This window comes from Prosopis cineraria, unplaced genomic scaffold (assembly GCF_029017545.1).
Source record: "Prosopis cineraria cultivar Desert tree isolate PC_DT_omini unplaced genomic scaffold, ASM2901754v1 PC5, whole genome shotgun sequence".
Lineage (NCBI taxonomy): Eukaryota > Viridiplantae > Streptophyta > Magnoliopsida > Fabales > Fabaceae > Prosopis > Prosopis cineraria.
Window position 1 is genome coordinate 32,815,338 of NW_026555336.1, and position 17,562 is coordinate 32,832,899.

At 33.0% G+C, this 17,562-nt stretch overlaps 3 protein-coding genes across 3 annotated transcripts; 2 read left to right on the forward strand and 1 right to left on the reverse strand.

Annotated features, from left to right (window-relative positions):
* Positions 1-278: 278 nt before the first annotated feature.
* Positions 279-6,840, forward strand: LOC129311280 (beta-glucosidase 40-like). The gene is made up of 14 exons (XM_054953476.1): positions 279-589; positions 1,974-2,040; positions 2,891-2,949; positions 3,173-3,248; positions 3,424-3,495; positions 3,605-3,692; positions 3,805-4,060; positions 4,262-4,377; positions 4,487-4,710; positions 4,828-4,859; positions 5,067-5,169; positions 5,289-5,397; positions 5,511-5,707; positions 6,613-6,840. The coding sequence occupies exons 1-13, from the start codon at positions 422-424 to the stop codon at positions 5,686-5,688; spliced, it is 1,548 nt and encodes a 515-aa protein (XP_054809451.1). The 5' UTR covers positions 279-421; the 3' UTR covers positions 5,689-5,707; positions 6,613-6,840.
* A 3,985-nt stretch (positions 6,841-10,825) lies between these two features.
* On the forward strand, positions 10,826-11,794 carry LOC129310838 (uncharacterized). Its single transcript, XM_054952748.1, has 2 exons — positions 10,826-10,938; positions 11,035-11,794. Exons 1-2 carry the CDS (start codon positions 10,826-10,828, stop codon positions 11,792-11,794), a joined length of 873 nt encoding a protein of 290 aa, XP_054808723.1.
* Positions 11,795-14,538: 2,744 nt separating this feature from the next.
* On the reverse strand, positions 14,539-17,325 carry LOC129310839 (uncharacterized). The gene is made up of 8 exons (XM_054952749.1): positions 17,272-17,325; positions 17,095-17,177; positions 16,594-16,978; positions 16,289-16,486; positions 15,848-16,210; positions 15,130-15,447; positions 14,944-15,040; positions 14,539-14,672 (listed from the first exon to the last, which is right to left on the reverse strand). The coding sequence occupies exons 1-8, from the start codon at positions 17,323-17,325 to the stop codon at positions 14,539-14,541; spliced, it is 1,632 nt and encodes a 543-aa protein (XP_054808724.1).
* Between the last annotated feature and the right edge of the window lie 237 nt (positions 17,326-17,562).

Here is a 17,562-nt window from a genome sequence, read left to right on the forward strand (position 1 = left end):
ATATTAAATCGCCGATGTCAAATCTCCCACATTATTGAAATTGTTGAATGCCAAAGCGCACCAAATCTAAAATGGAAGAAAAGAAAGATAGAAACAAAATATAGATGGATGTAATGCAATTATTTAGCCAAATATTTTACATAAGGGTATAATGGTCCTTCAACATAATTTTAATTTTTATGATCCTTTGTTAAAAATATCGATGGCTGTAGAACCTTCTGCATAAATTTCCCTTTAGTTAATTAAATCGGCCCATTTCACATTGCTTCACACACTCACTCTCCGTATCGCCCCAACGAATCTTCTTTATATGTACAGCTTTTGAGAATCCCACCCTTCAAAACAAACACGTACCAGTCTCTCTCTCTTCCCCCCCAACCTCTCTCTTTCTGAGGAGGAGGAAGAAGAAGAACAAGAAGCCATGGTTGTGATGAGAAAAGACATTGTTACAGGGTTGACAATAGCGATAATGGTGGTGGCGGCATGTGAGATTGAGATATGCATGTCAGATTCAACCAACACCACAATGATTAACAGAGGAAGTTTCCCCAAGGGTTTTGTTTTCGGCACTGCCTCTTCTGCTTTCCAGGTTCGTCCCTTTTGACATAAATTCTTCAACCACAAATCTCTGGATCTTCCATTGACAAACCAATTTATTTCTTTAACTAAATACGTATCTGGGTGGGTTTGGTTTGAGGTTTTCTTTTCCTTTGGGTTGTGAATAATGGTGGCGAGACGACGGAGAAGCAAAGCAACGACGTGCCAGCGAGAGATAAGAAGAGACGAAAACGACACTAAAAGTAAAAGGTCGAATCGAAGCGTAATTAATGCTGCGCTTCTCTTTTTGAATTTTTGAGTTAATCTTAATCTGATGCGGTGGATGAGGATAGTTATGTCAGAAGAATCAAATTGTCGTTTATTACAATATGGCTGTCACGAGTCGCAGCGAGAACTGATGGGATGAGATCGGGTTAAGACCTTTTCGAATTTTTCAAAATTTTCTAACGGTATTTTCGTCAGAGGGCATATATTTCGTTACATCGTGGCGGATGCGGGTACACGACGTTCGCCCCGCACGATCCGACACAGGCGGGCCGCGTGCATGACCCTTTGAAATATTTACTTTAGATTTTTTTTATGTTCATTTTAGTTATATATAAGGATTTTTAAATTTTTAAAATTTCGTTAAAATGTTATGAATATTTTATATATTGAATAAACGGACCATAATTTTTGGGTTTTAAACAGGCCATTTCTTTACTCTTAAAATACATATTTTTGAAAATATTATACCTTTAATAAGATTGGAAAATATTTCTCTAATTGTCTAACTATTAAAGAATATAAGAGAAAAGAGAGTATTTTTTTATAGTAAATAGTAAGACTTAATCTTGTTCGACAGGGATTTTTTTCCCCATTTGGTGGTGGATGCCCACAAAAAAAAGAAAAGTACACATTCGGTGAAGCGCTGGGTCTGTTCTGTCCTAATGTTTTGGATCAAAGAAAAGAAGCTTCTCGAACGGATCCAAATATTCCTATACAAATTTAAAGTATAGTAATACTTTTTTATACTACACATAAAAAGGAAGTGTTTCTTTTTTAAAATCATAAAAAAGACTAAAAATTGAATGCAAGGAAAAGTCAAGGGATAATATTTATTAATTAATACTTGTAAGGACACTGAACATATCGATACTTACTAAAATAATAGATTTATTTATTTATTTATTAATTTTTACTTGTTAAAAATCTTTTTTTAAAAAAATTAAATTACTTCTAGGGTGTTTTTGTGATATTCTCCCAAAAATTAAAACTTTTATGGTTTTAGACATTTATTGATTGATGATGATAGAAAGCTTACTTATTTTACGTTAATAAATACTCTAACAATTGTCCTTGTCATTTTATTTATGTATATTACATTATACGACAACATTTGTATTAATTAAATAACATTGTTGACTTGGCTGTAGTATGAAGGAGCTGTGAAGGAAGATGGAAGGGGTCCATCAGTATGGGATACATTTTCACATACTTTTGGTAAGATTTTGTGATTGAAAAATTTATATTATTTAGATTTAGATTATATTTAGATTTGTTTGGTTCAATATATTAATGTTGATTAATCTAATAATTTAATGGTTAAATTATTCCCCTTACATACCTTTAATGTTTAATATTCATAAAATATAAAAAGAAACTCAGTTGTATCAGAGATACAAAAGAGACTATTTTGTAAAAATTATTAACATCAATTATTAATTTAACAAACCCAATCATATTAATGTGTTATGTGCTAAAAGAAGTCAATTGGAAATTTTTCATTGGCAAATAATTTGAAATAACTTTAACTTCATCTTAAATGAAAAGAGATAGCTTTCATCTTAATTATAGAGTAAAGTTTTAAAGTCTTGATTCTAAATATAAAGTAAAGATGCACTGGTCCATTTTTTTCCCAATATTGTCCTTCCTTGATTATATCAAGTTGTAATTTCTAGACTCATTTTATTGTATTCATTAATGTGAATGAAGTCAAAATTGGAAAGTTAAATATTTTTTTTAAATAATTTAAGGATTTTAACTACAATTCTTTAAGAACATCAACTTTGCTCTATAATAGGACTGGAAGTGAGGTCATCGCCCCAGTTATTTGTTTATCTTCTCTCCATTTTAACAGACTTTAGGATCTTCAACTTTAAGAAATCCGTACTCGGTTTTCTATTACTTCCATTGATGGGATTTGGACTTGATGATTGCTTATAAGTAACAACCTCAAGGCAGACAACACGACAGAGCAAAAATAAATACATTCTTGTTTCGCAAATGAAGCAGCAAAATAATTTCTTGATATTGAAATACTAAAAGATACTTGCTTTGTACTTTGTTGCAGGCAAGGTACTAGATTTCAGCAATGCCGATGTTGCTACAGATCAATACCACCGTTATGAAGTAAGTAATGCACGCGTGCGCTGTTCATGTAGTTCATATGGTATTTGTCAAAATGCACTTGTCAATGAATTTAAGATTTGAGGTCATGTAAAGCACTTTTAATGATGAACTTAAGGTGGTCCTGAAAAGCAACTGACACAGCTCAAATATTAGATTCATTATCATTCTCTTAACCCTTGGTGAGATTTAGTTCGTTACTGATCTGAACTTCCTTTGCAAGCAGGAAGATATACAGCTCATGAAGGATATGGGAATGGATGCCTATAGGTTTTCCATTTCTTGGACTCGGATTTATCCCAGTAAGCTTCCTTTTTCTACTTATTCTAATGAGGTGTAGTGGCAGGCAAACAAAGGTTGAGACGTATAAGATAACTCAAATGAAATCTTAATTAACAAGAATTTAGCTTAAAAGCTAACGATGCTATGCTATATGTTCATAAATTTGTGCTGAAATAATGGAGTTTCAATTGTTAGATGGAACTGGGCAAATCAATCAGGCAGGGGTTGATCATTACAATAAGCTCATCAATGCTTTACTGGCCAAAGGTAATTCTCCATAATATGACTCTGCAATGGATAGAATTTGCATAAAGATAACTAGCCCATGTTAAGATGTTTCTAATACTTCTTATTGCGTGGTTGATTACAATCGCAGGGATTGAACCATACGTGACCATCTATCACTGGGATCTTCCACAAGCCTTAGAAGACAAGTACAACGGATGGCTTAGCCCTCAAATCATGTAGAGCTTGTTATTTATCTTCTCAGCTTAACTTGGGATTTCACTTTGTTCTTACTCTGGAAAATTATAATATATTTGTATATATAAGCATACCAACATTTGTATGCTGCAGAAAGGACTTTGCAACTTATGCTGATACATGCTTTGAGAAATTTGGGGACAGGGTGAAGCACTGGATCACATTCAACGAGCCCCATACATTTACTACACAAGGTTATGATGTTGGTCTCCAAGCACCTGGACGCTGCTCTATTCTCCTTCACCTATTTTGCAGGGCTGGCAACTCTGCGACTGAACCTTACATTGCTGCTCACAACGTCCTTCGTTCTCACGCAACAGTAGCAGATATTTATAGGAAAAAATACAAGGTAAAGTCATGGAGGATATTAGAAGAACAAAATTGAAGGACTTTTCTTGAGTTTTATTCTTATCATTATCCTTTTAAAGAGTTCTGCTTAGGTCATGCATTTTCGTTATCATTTTAAAGGCAAAAACAAAGTGTAGATCTTAGTTTTAAGTTCTCCTTGAAAAGCTAGCTAGATATACTCAATGGTTTGGTTATTCCACAGAGTACACAAGGTGGATCACTTGGGATAGCGTTTGATGTCATTTGGTACGTGCCAGCAACATACTCCAAAGAAGACATTGAAGCAACTCAAAGAGCTCAGGATTTTCAGCTTGGCTGGTAAGTGATAGACATGGTATCTAATAATTTGTAAGTTTCATATTCTTGAAAAGAATGAAATAAGAGAGCGACTGAACCTTATCTAAATTTTTGAAATCCTTCACGACAGGTTTCTTGATCCTCTAATGTTTGGAGATTATCCAAGCTCAATGAGAAGTAGAGTAGGAAGCAGGCTGCCAAAGTTTACTCAATCTGAGGTTGCTCTTCTTAAGGGTTCATTAGATTTTGTGGGAATTAATCATTACACTACGTTTTATGCAAGAAACAATGCTACTAATTTAATTGGAGACCTACTCCATGATTCCATTGCTGACTCTGGAGCCATCACCTTGCGTAAGTTTTAAGGCTGAACCTTTATATTAAAGGACCATATTGCCTGATCAGAGAGTTTCTTTTTCTTTTTTCTTTCTACAACTGCCAGCTTGTTTTCTGTGTTCTCTTTGTTTTCAGCATTCAATGGTACCAAAACTATTGGAGAAAGGGTGAGTCCTATGAAGTGAATTATTTTTCTCTCTTATTTAGATCTCTAAAGAGAGCCCTGTCATTACTTCTTTTCAATTTTCCTACATTAGTTATTAGAGAGTTGAATTGACTGTTCCTTCAACACATAATCAGAACTTGGTCTTGGTTCATCCATGAACTGAATCCTCTTTTAGTCATGATGGAAATTTGTTAATTCTGACATGCAGGCAAATTCTATATGGTTGTATTTAGTGCCACAAGGCATGAGAAGCTTAATGAATTACATCAAACAAAAGTATGGGAACCCTCCTGTGTTCATCACTGAAAATGGTAATCTTCTAACACTAAAAGTAAAATAAAATTTCAGAAACTCCCATATCCCTTCAGATCATCACTTTTACATAATAAATGTGAGCTAAATCTCCCTCTCTTTCTCATGGTTGTCACAGGGATGGATGATCCAAATAGCCCATTTACCTCCATTAAGGATGCCCTGAAGGATGAGAAAAGGATTAGATACCACAGTGGCTATTTGTCCAGCTTACAAGCATCCGTCGCGTAAGTAAAACTCTGTCATCACTTTGTTGATTTGTGTAGCTGATTATTGCACAATCCATGCCATTTATTTAAAGCAACGAATCTGAAGGAGTTTTCTTGCTTGGTGATATCAGTGAAGATGGGTGCAATGTGAAAGGGTACTTTGTATGGTCCCTACTGGATAACTGGGAGTGGGCTGCTGGATACACTTCCAGATTTGGTCTCTACTTTGTTGATTACAAAGACAAGCGGAAGAGATATCCCAAACAGTCTGTACAATGGTTCAAGAACTTCCTGAAATCAGCCCATTAACAATACAGCTAATATATCAGTAAGTGATGGGACTATAACTTGCCATCCTCATACATAAATAATGGATGGGAAAACCTTATATGCATAGTCATATATACTCAAAATGTTTATTTCCAAATTCTAATTAAATCAAGACATGTAGATTTTTTATACATTATTTATTTCATAATAAACTCTTTTTATTAATATTATTAACACATTAAAATACATTGCTCTTAATTTGATTGGATAAAAGTGTATCAAGTACATAAGGCTAATAATTGCCTAATTAGTCCCGCCAATTTTAGAAAATATCAGATTTTATCACATCACATTTTAGTGTCTACACTTGTCAGCTTCAAGCCATAATATTTTGCAACCTGTACTTTTGAAAACTTTGATTTCACACTCAAGATGTCTAGAGTTCCCATCTACATTCAAGATATATATACAAATACTGTATGTATACCTTGGAATTTGGATTCTCCTTGTTGTGAGTGAGCACTTTGATTTCTCAAATACTTGGAGACCTATATATAAGATATTTGATTCTATGATAAATATGAAAATTTAAAATTTGTGTGTTAAATAACTAGGATGCTTAGTTGCTTACATATTGTATACCAAAGTATTTAGTTACGTCCGACTAAAGTTGATATGGGTGATATAATAGAGAGGCTCTTGTCACTTTAGCAAGCAATTAAGAGTTTGAATCACATTTTTTGTATGTGTGGTAATTTAATTTGAAGAGGTCTACCATTTATTTTTAGTACTTCAAAAGAGATAATCTTTGCTGTTGGTGGAGCCTACTCCCTATATTTACAAAATATATATATATATATATAGTCATCTTTTCATTGGTATAGGTTGGTATGCATTATTATTATTATTATTATTATTATTATATATGGATATTGAATGCCTTTTTTGTTTTTTTGAATACAGGAACAGGGGGATTTACACATATACAGTGAAGGTTTATTGTTGATTGCAGAGTAAAAAAATTAAATTTATTTTCAATTAGAAGGGATTATGATGATTATGATGTTTAGACAGAATGTAAAATCATGTCATTGTTTATAATTAGACGCTGCTTCTGCAGTTATGGGTGTCTTAAAAAATAGTGTGATGATGTTCCTTCAATTATCATTTTTTAGAAGATTTTATGAGTCATCTGATAGAAGAATGGTTTGAATTGTTATGTAATTCAAGTCGCCATTCAGAAATTTTTGTCTAACTCATCTAACTTAAGTTACCTAGCTAATAGGAAACGGAAGTAAGAATAATGCTAAAATAAGTTAGGATAATTACTTCGTAGCAATTTGAGGTCCATTGAAACTTCATATCAATATTTGGTGAAGAGAGAAAATGAAGAGAGGAGACAACTCATTTGGAGCACAATGGAAGTGAGCGTATGAACTCTTGCAAGAGTCAAAGCAACTTAAATGGTTGTTGGTCATGAAGTTAAAAAATACAACGACCATGATGCCCCTATCACTTTTAAATAGAATAATTGATTGCATATATGCTTTGTGAGTTGAAATTTTTTCCGAATATTCCATCATATTATAGTTTATTCAATAAAACTTAGTCTATTTCAAAATAGTGTTTAATATAACATAAAGATTACTTAATATTAACAATATTATATTGGTTATAATTTGTAATTAATTAATGCTTAATCCACAAATCTTCCAAAAGAAACACCTCATAAACCACGAGTTTAATCATTTGTAATTAAAACTATATTTTTTAGTGGAAGATCCAATTGACAAAAACATTAATTGATGTTTCGGCCGCGAAAAATGTTAAATGTTCTGTGTTATCAACTCATCAAATGTTTTATTCTATCTAATGAGTTCGGAATGCATGCAAACTAATAGCCAAACACACCCTAAATCATTCTCTTATGAAAATGCATGAATGTTAATTTACAATCATTATTCCATATATATCCGTGGCATTGTCATTTCCAAGCTCGTGTACCATATGCATGCAATTTCATAATTTCACACACACACACACACACACACACACACTCATATATTCAACATGAATATATATATATGTGTGTGTGTGTGTATGTGTGTATTTTCATGGCATGGTCATTATCAAGATATAAATTTGTAATTCCATTATTGCATAGTCATTAAAACTTGATGCATCCAGGATATAATTCAAGGTACATCGCTTTCCATCTACATCTAGTATTTGTTACCTTGAAATTTTGATTTTTTTTTTAACTGACTTATTGTGATAATGCTAGTGTATATATTTTACTTTTTATCTCGTGAAGTGTGATTATATTTACTATTTACTCATTCAATTTGATAATTCTTCATCTTCGTGTTACTCAAGTCGAATTCTTCATATTACAATGTTAATAATGAGTTAAAAAATTATTTAATATGTTTTTTTATAAGAAATTATTTAATGTGTTAATAATGTGTTTGCAGTATATATAAGGATAGGGCAAGACTTGTATATTTAGCCTTAAATACTTAATATATTTTTATCTAATTAAATCAAAATAACTAAATTTTAATGTGTTAATATATTAATAATAAGAATTTATTACATAATAAATAATCCATATATAATACATATATATTGATTTAATTAAAAATAAACACTTTAAATATATAAGACTAAATGTATAAGTTTTTTTTTTCCACAAACATACATATGCGAGTTAGAACTCTGATATCTTTTTATTTTTTTATTTTTCCTTTTTACCAACAACTTTGTTACCAGTATGAAGACCTCTAACTTGTTAATTGGTGATATGTAAGTGCCTTCACAAATATTCTTTAAATCACATGAGAGGTCATCATATATTTGCTGAGGATTCGAAAATTAATTTAACTATTTTTGCCTCACACGAGGGTACACGCACATATACATTTCCCTGTCCTAATTATAAGACAAGATTATAAAGTCATATTTGATTTTAAATACATGGAAAAGATGTAGCATAGTTATTTTTTTTTAATATTGCTTCTCTTTAATTGTACTGCAAACTTTTAATTCCTAGCCATATTTATCATGGTCGATAATTTTATTGAATGACAGACTTGTTAAATATTTTTACAAGTTTGAGGATGTTAACTATTAACTATTACTCCCTTCATTTTTTTTTATAAGAGAAACTATCACTTTTTATTTTTTTTATATAAGCAAAATTACTTATTTTAATAAGTATTTATTACACATTTTTCAAATCACCCCTCATAATTTACATTAACAAAAAAATAATTAATGCATATTTATATTGATTAATATAGGACATTCTAGTCTAATTTTTTTATTTCCAAACATAGTTATTATGGTTAACTAACTTTCTTAAATTATGTGATGCAATTTTTTCTCTTATATATAAACGGAGGGAGTATTTCATTCATTAAAAAATGTTAGATATTTTTAACCGAATCTCATTTTTTAATAAAGTAATTACTTATTTTTAAATTAATACTATCTTTTTATGTTCATCCTTATTTAATACTCCCTCTATCCCAAATTATAGGGCATTTTTAAAGGAGTTTTTTAATCCTAAAATATTAGACACTTTAGATAGATTAATATTTCATTAAATATATCAATTCCAATATTACCTGTTCTTTGTCTATGATTAATTTTTATCCTTTCTCTTTTTAATATATTAAATGATGGGTTTTTTTTAAAAGTTTATATTTTAGTTTTAAAAAGATGAGGTTATTAAGTATATTAAATGAGATTTATTGGTATGTGAAATTTTATTTAAAATTGTCTTAAGGACAAAGGAAGCAGAATATTTCACTCTAGAATAAATATGAAATGATTTATTCATTAGCAGCACTTTAAAAAAAAGTAATTATTACATCTTAAAACACTAAAAATATTTTATATTTTTTAATATCTAATCCCTTCTAATATTTTTGATAGGAGGGAGTATTTTTTAGGAGTTATGAAATTAATTAAGGGAAAATGACAATTAAGTCCCAAAAGACCAATTTTATACCAGTTAAGTCCCAACAAATTCTAAAAGGCCAATCAAGTCCCATGTTATTTTTCCCCAATCAGAATTACAAAGGAAATGATGAAAATGCCCCTATGAGTAAATATAACATGTACACTCATCATCTCCAACATTTCCCTCCCGATTTATCTCTTTGCCGCCATTAATGAGAGGTGCATGTAAGAGGTGGAGCTGTACGTTGAAGAGTACCCACTCCTGAAACAGAGTTATGCTTGGAAGAGGTGGAGTTGTCTTAATTATTGACTCAATAAAGCTTAAGGTTTTGTGCTGGTGCGTGTAGACAGGTATTTTTTTTTTGCAAATCCTTTCATCTGAACAAAAAGGTTTACTCCATGAAGGTCTAATTTCTTGCAAAATGGCTTTGGTAAGGAAAAAGATGGAATGGTTTTCTGCAACTGAACATGAAATTTTTTTTTTATTTGACGTTATAAAATATTTGGCATGAAGATTCGACATTTTGTAACTGAAAGTGTAAGAAATTATCATCGAGTGTCCATATTTTAAGATGAAAATCTGTCACTGTTTAACTGATGCGAAAATCACTTATGTTAAAAGTAACTTGTTTCTAAGTGATATATTATTACATTTTATTTTGTTTCTTGTAGGTTGATATTATTGGGTACGATGGAAAGTAGTTGTGTAAAGGAAATTTTTTGTTATTTTCATTTTGGTGGAGATATTGTAAAAGATATGCATGGGACAATGTGTTATGATGGGGGGAGCTGTAATGGAAGAATGATTAGAGAAGGAATGTCTCTTGAAGGACTTGTTAGATTGATTTCATCATGCTTAAATTGTGATTTAAATGGAATAGAGTTGAAGTACAAAGTAAAATTTGATTGCAATGCTCTTTTAGACCTTAAAGATGATGAAGGGATAAATCAATTAATGAAATTGAATGATAATTTTGCTCATGTGTACATAATTGGGAAGATACAGCAAAGTACAGAGGCAACAAGAGATTCAATTGATGGGTAAGTTTTTTTAATAGTTGCATAATTAATATTATGCTAATATAAATATGGATGGTAGTAATAAACATGATTTGAATGAAAATGCAGAGTAGGATGTTTAGCTGAGAATTCACATGCTACACAAGATTTTGAAGTTCTACCATGTGCAATACAAAGTATCCCAACACCAATGCCTGAGCTAAATGCAATAAAGTGGAAGGATTTGCTAGTAGGACCTGGGCAGATTTTTGCGAGTGCTGATAATTGTAGACAAGCAATCTACAAGTATAGTATTGCACACAGGTTTGAATATAAATTTGTGAAGAACAACACAAATAAAATAATTTTAGTTTGCAAGGCAAAATGATGTCAATGGAAGATAACAGCATATTCATTAAGGAAGTCTATGCCCTTACTTCGTGTAACAACTTTCAAGAATGAGCACTTACATTCTGCCCAAGAAGACCTTGAAGTTTCTTACAGTACAAGGTGCACACTGACTTCGTCTATAATTGATGACATAGTAAGGTCTAATGTGGAAAAAAGACCCAATGAAATCAAAGCTGACATATATAGAGACTATGGCATAAGTCTAACTTATCGTCAAGCTTTAAGAGCGAAAGAGAGGGCATTGGTGGAAATAAATAGGCTTCCTGACCAATCATATATGCTTGTTCCTTGGTTGTGTAATAGACTAATGGAGACTGATGCTGACACTGTAGCAAAGTGGGTGGCTTCTGAGAACAATAGATTTGAACGTTTATTTATTGCATATGGTTATTCCATTAAAGGATTCTTGCTTGGGGCTAGGCCTATTTTATATGTGGATGGATGTTTCTTCAGTGGTCCTTATCAAGGCACCTTACTGGCAGCTTCAACATACGATGCCGATAATGAGTTGTTTCCATTAGCTTTTGCAATAGTTGGGAGTGAAACTCATGATGATTGGACTTGGTTTCTTCAAAATATTAAAGATATCCTTGGTTCGCTACAGGTAACTATTGTTTCTGATAGAAATAATATTATTATTGGTGCTGTTAGAGCCATATTTGATGGTGATAGACATGCATTTTGCTATCGACATGTTAAGGAGAATTTTAGCTCTGAGTTTAATAAAGTTTGTAGGGAATGGGAAGGAACAGCAAAGAAGAGGCACTAAAGTTGCTTCATTACATTACCTATGCAAGGCATGAGCACGAATTTTATATAGCCATGGAAAATTTGAGGATGTTCTCTCCACAATTAGCAAGATGGGTTGAAAATCAAGGCGATGTTGATCGGTGGGCACTATCGTTGTTCCCATTTCGAAGATGGGATAAGATAACAACCAACTTGGCCGAATCATTTAATGCATGGATTCTTGAAGAGAGGAGGCATAATATATGTGTTCTTATAAATGAGCACAGAGACAAGTTGAGCAAGAAATTTTTTGCAAGTAAGGCAGCCATGAGTAAGTGAAAAAGCATAGTTGGTCCCAATGTTGAAGCAAAGTTGAAGGAAAATATTTTGAGGGCAGAAGTTATGATAGTTCAGCTGCATGGCTCACATATTGCATTGGTTCGGACACCGTGTGGAGATGTATGTGTGAATCTGATACTAAGGGAATGCACATGCAAAGTTTGGCAAATGTCTGGCATTCCTTGCCCACATGCTTGTGCAGCCATTAAAGAAATGCATGGTAATGTGTATAGCTATGTCGAGGAATGTTATCTTCGTAGCTTACAAGAGAAAATATACAGTGGCATTATGCATCCTGTTGAGACCCATGACATGCCAAAGCCAAATGCGTTGACAGTGTCTCAGCTCATGAACCAAACCTTTTTGCTGCCTCCTAGAACATCTCGACCAGCTGGCAGACCTCGTCATGTGAGGATCGAGTCTCAACATCAACAAAAGAAGGTTTATCATTGTTCTCGCTGCCATGAAGCAGGTCATACGAGGAAGAGGTGTAGAAATCCAAATCCAAGTTGATGTTATTGTAAATGGGTTAACACATGAACTTGGATTTGGGTGACATAAACATAATGGTTGTTTTAGGGGTTTTTTTTGGCATATAGCAGACCTTGTTTTGTAAATCTAAGTTGATGTTTCTATAACATGAGACTAGATCAACTTGAATTTGGTTGACATGTATAGGTTTATGTAGATATATATTAGTAGTATTAAGGGTTTTTTTGGTACATAGCAACCCTTCGTTTGTAAATCCAAGTTCATGTCTTGATGTATTTGGACAGCTGATATGTGCAGATGCATTAGATGAATTAATACATGTTTCTTACATGAACAGTTCATATCTTCTAGTTCGACGATCCAAGATTTCATGTACGAGTTGCCAATTTTTCGTAAGGAATTTGCAAAATTTGGCATCTAAATTGCAAAATACTTCCACGAATTCAATAGTTCTTCAATCCAAAATTTCGAGTAGTAGTTGCAAATTGTTTCTAAGTACATTGTAAAATTTGGATTCTCACTAGCAAATTACTAGAGCTTTGTCCTAAAGGATTTAACTCTCCAACGAATTTAATAGTTCTTCGTTCTAAAATGTAGAGTACCAGTTGCAAATTATTTCTAAGGGCATTGCAAAATTTGGTTTCTCACTTGCAAATTACTGGAGCTTTGTCCTAAAGGATTTAACTCTTCAATGAATTTAATAGTTCTTCGATCCAAAATTTGGAGTACGAGTTGCAAATTGTTTCTAAGGACATTGCAAACTTTGGTTTCTCACTTGCAAATTACTGGAGCTTTGTCCTAAAGGAGTTAACTCTTTAACGAATTTAATAGTTCTTTGATCTAAAATTTGGAGTACGAGTTGCAAATTGTTTCTAAGGACATTGCAAACTTTGGTTTCTCACTTGCAAATTACTGGAGCTTTGTCCTAAAGGAGTTAACTCTTCAACGAATTTAATAGTTCTTCGATCCAAAATTTGGAGTACCAGTTGCAAATTGTTTCTAAGGGCATTGCAAAATTTGGTTTCTCACTTGCAAATTACTGGAGCTTTGTCCTAAAGGAGTTGACTCTTCAACAATTTAATAGTTCTTCGATCCAAAATTTAGAGTACCAGTTGCAAATTGTTTCTAAGGAAATTGTAAAAGTTGGTTTCTCACTTGCAAATTACTGGAGTTTGTCCTAAAGGATTTAACTCTTCAACGAATTTAATAGTTCTTCGATTCAAAATTTGGAGTACCAGTTGCAAATTGTTTCTAAGGGAATTGTAAAATTTGGTTTCTCACTTGTAAATTACTGGAGCTTTGTCCTAAAATAATTACTTTGTTGAGAATTCATTACTTACCCCACCCAAAATTTTGACACACAGTTGCGACATTGGTTATATATAATTGATTTGGTTGCTTGTTCAGCTTGCTTGATAGTCACACCAAGTGTTTTATTTAGAAAATTGCATGATTCATTTGTTACATTGAATTGGATCACCATATGATTAAAGTAATATAAATAGCAGCCCGGCTGTATCAATTGGCAGGAAAAACATGTTATTTTAATTTGTTGAAAATAATAAGTATTAATTAGTACCTGTGATATAAAATCCAAATGGAGGTGTTGGCAATCTTGTTTACACAAAATCATAATTCAGTTAGGTAAAATGCATGTATGTGACCAAATTTTGATCAAATAACATGTTTTGGATACAAAATTAATCAAGCATATCCCACAAAGGCCAGCCTAAGTTTGCAGCCAAAAATTCTATTCTTATACGCCCTGCAATATATTGGTAAAAATATTCTTATAAGCCCTAAAATTTGGATACAGCTTCAAATTCAATTGAGCATATCCTCACTTGTACAAATTACATAGTCAACCTTCAGTTAAAACACGTGAGGGAAAAAATTGTAGAAGAGGCAATTTCTACAAATCAGAATGGTGAAAACATGTCACAGCCTAAAAATTCATCTATACTCCTTTCCTGCCCTCTTTGGTCGATTAGCTGCTGAGACAGAGGCAAATACTTCGTTTCTTACTTCATTTCTCATGTGATTTACCAGCCACCACACCACATCCACCCTAAATGTCTCAGTTGTTCCTAAAAAAAATATAAAGAAAGTTTAAGTTTCACATTGATAATTGGAAGAAAAAAATTAGAAAGATTATGGATCACATATACATACGTTTGAAAAGTCCTCCATGGTCAGTCCTCCTTTTCTTCTTCTACCATCCCATTCTGTACAGTACTTTATGACATATACCCCACAATCATCTCTACAAATATGAGCAATTAAGGTAAGGCAAATTGTCTACTAGAAATGAATACATTAAAAGGTACTTGTTTTCATAGATAGTTACTTACACATTACTCTGTTTGGGAAGTTCTTCAAATATCATCTCCATCTGAAAATCCTCTCCATATTTCTCCAGGTCACATGCTTGTAACAACTCAATTATGCTAGTTCTCTACAAATAGTTCCAGAGTTAGATAACCATTCCCATGTAAAAATTTAAGTCACCTAAAGTAGTTATGCAAAAGTACTAATAAAGCATACCATAAATCCGGCCATCATCTTCTTCTCTTTAAATAACTTCCCAGCCAATGAATCAAGGATGAAAAATTTGTCATTTTTCAAATCAGCACAATAACAAAACCAGTGATTGAACACAAGCATGGGCAAGAAGAGGTAATCACAATTTCTAAGGTTATATCCAAGTTGATCTGGCATGAGCATCTTTGCATCCTCAAAGACAGACCATCTTAACTTTTTATCCCTTAGGGTGGCCATAAATTCTGAATCAAATATGTACCTCCGTACCTTCCCTTCACGAAGTTGCTCACTAACCATCACTTTTGCGACCATGCTCATGACCTACAAGGATCACATCCAACACTCAATGTGCTATCCAATTAAGCAACTAATGAATTAAAACTATTAGACATACCGCTGTACTTATCCATTTTTTAGGACCAAGACTTTGGCATTCGGCCCTAGTTAAGTAGTAATCGTACATCTCAACGACACACCTACCAAAAAAATGTGTTATTATATCAATCATAATGCACCATGATTATCGAAAAGTAATATCACATTACTTACTCTTCACCCTCTGCTTGATTGGTCCACCTAGTGCAATATTCATATATTTATTGTTTTTTTGTAGTTCTCCCTTGTATTGGTTCTTTCAAAAAAGGTGACCAATTTACCTTAACCCTTTTCCTCTCAGACCTTCGAACCATTAGGCTTTCATCTATTCTCCTCCTCTTCTTACCATCTTGTCTTTCATCACTTTCTTCCTTACTATTGGAGCCTTCATCTTCATCTTCTTTAGATCCAACTCCAGCTGCAGTTTATGTCCATCGTCATCCTCATCCTCATCCCCATCTTCATCCCCAGCTTCATGTGCATCTTTAGCTTCGTCTTCGCCCTTGTCTCCATCTTCATCATCTTCTTCAGCTTCATTTTTATCTCCATAGTCCCCTTCCTCTACTTCTTCTTCACTTGGTTCGCCAACCCGCATGATAGCTTTACTATCAGATATTTGAAGCTGGTTAAGACTTTGTTGCAACTTCAGCACTTTACTTGCAAATGTATTAGCATATTGCAAAAAGTCTTCATATATCTCCCTCACACCCTAACCAAGTTTCAACACCAAGCTTATTAAGTAAGTGAAAACCAAAACATAGACAATAAAGTATAAACATTTATATACCGGGTGAGTTATCATTGCAAGTGGAGGTAAAACTTCAGACACTTCATTAGCTTGACCACCGTAAAGAATACCATGGATGCTTTCTTTTTCCAGCTTAACCCATTTCTGCACCATGTGTTGGTTCCACAAATGCATCACAGGCGTTCCACCATCTATTGACGGTGTTGGGCCTAATGGAAAGTGGTGCATGTAAAATATCTGCACCACAAGGATAATTATAATCTAATCAATAACAAATAAACTGGAACAAAATATAGAAGGATTTCAAATAGACTATACCAGTAAAAAAATAAGCATCCTCCTACATTCTTCTTCTTTCGTCCACTCCTTAATGCTGTCTTATAAGTCGAAATTTCTCTAATAAGCTCCGACAACACAAAAGATGACCAATCATATTCTTGAACATTTTTCTTCCCACTCAAACTTTTAATACTCCTCATACTAACAGTTGTACTTGTTGTGGGACAAAGAAATGTTCCTAAAGTGAATAACAAAAACACCGTTTCAAAATTTTTTTCAGCCTTGCCGGATATTACCAGACTCTTCAACTCAGTGAAGGGTTTGCCAAGATAATTCTTCTTTAATGCTTGACATGCTTCGCTGTTATCATCTAAAAAAATAGCTTTCCCACCATAAGGCACACCTAAGATAGTGTGCACATCCTTTCCATCAACACTTAATTTCTTCCCTCTAATTCCAAGTGTTGAGGTTGGTGTGTCAAAAGCAGCAATTACTTGTTCACATAACTCTCTGAGTAGTTTATTAAATTTAAAATCCAAGAGAGATTGGAACCCCATTTTCTTGACCTTAGTACATAACTTTTATGTTTGGATATGTATTCCACAACTTCCTTGAACTGGCCAGGAGAGCAACGCGTATTAAATGAAACCTACAAATCAAGAAGAATAATATAACACCATACAATGCATAACAACCATACTAAAAAACCTCATTAATTTAAAATAAATACAAGTTAGTGATACCGTTGCCGTGGAACAAGATGCTGATTCCTTGCCTCGTCCATCTAACGAAGCCATGTTTCTATATCTTTCTTGTTCAGCATTTGATAATTTTCGCCAACTTTCTCTCATTGAGTCATTAGCTTCTATAAGACCACTGAATCTTCCTTCATTTTTTTAAGAAACTCTTTCTTAAAGTTGTCGTATCCAGACTTCTTTTTTGTTGTAGCTTTCTTGTTGTCCATAGTTTCTTAGTTCTTTGTGCCCTAACAAACAAGCTTCCCACCTAATTATCACCGATGCAAGTCCTAAAAA

Excerpts from the sequence above, each read along its gene's own strand:
- LOC129310838 (XM_054952748.1), top strand. The coding sequence starts at position 10,826 with ATGCCTGAGCTAAATGCAATAAAGTGGAAGGATTTGCTAGTAGGACCT. Across the intron at positions 10,939-11,034 it reads AAGTATAGTATTGCACACAG|GAAGTCTATGCCCTTACTTC; the intron begins GTTTGAATATAA and ends ATATTCATTAAG.
- LOC129311280 (XM_054953476.1), top strand. The coding sequence starts at position 422 with ATGGTTGTGATGAGAAAAGACATTGTTACAGGGTTGACAATAGCGATA. Across the intron at positions 4,711-4,827 it reads CTCTGGAGCCATCACCTTGC|CATTCAATGGTACCAAAACT; the intron begins GTAAGTTTTAAG and ends CTTTGTTTTCAG. Across the intron at positions 5,398-5,510 it reads AGCTTACAAGCATCCGTCGC|TGAAGATGGGTGCAATGTGA; the intron begins GTAAGTAAAACT and ends TGGTGATATCAG.
- LOC129310839 (XM_054952749.1), bottom strand. The coding sequence starts at position 17,325 with ATGGCTTCGTTAGATGGACGAGGCAAGGAATCAGCATCTTGTTCCACG. Across the intron at positions 15,448-15,847 it reads AAGTGATGAAAGACAAGATG|GTCATGAGCATGGTCGCAAA; the intron begins GTAAGAAGAGGA and ends TGATCCTTGTAG. Across the intron at positions 14,673-14,943 it reads TGAAGAACTTCCCAAACAGA|GAACAACTGAGACATTTAGG; the intron begins GTAATGTGTAAG and ends TATTTTTTTTAG.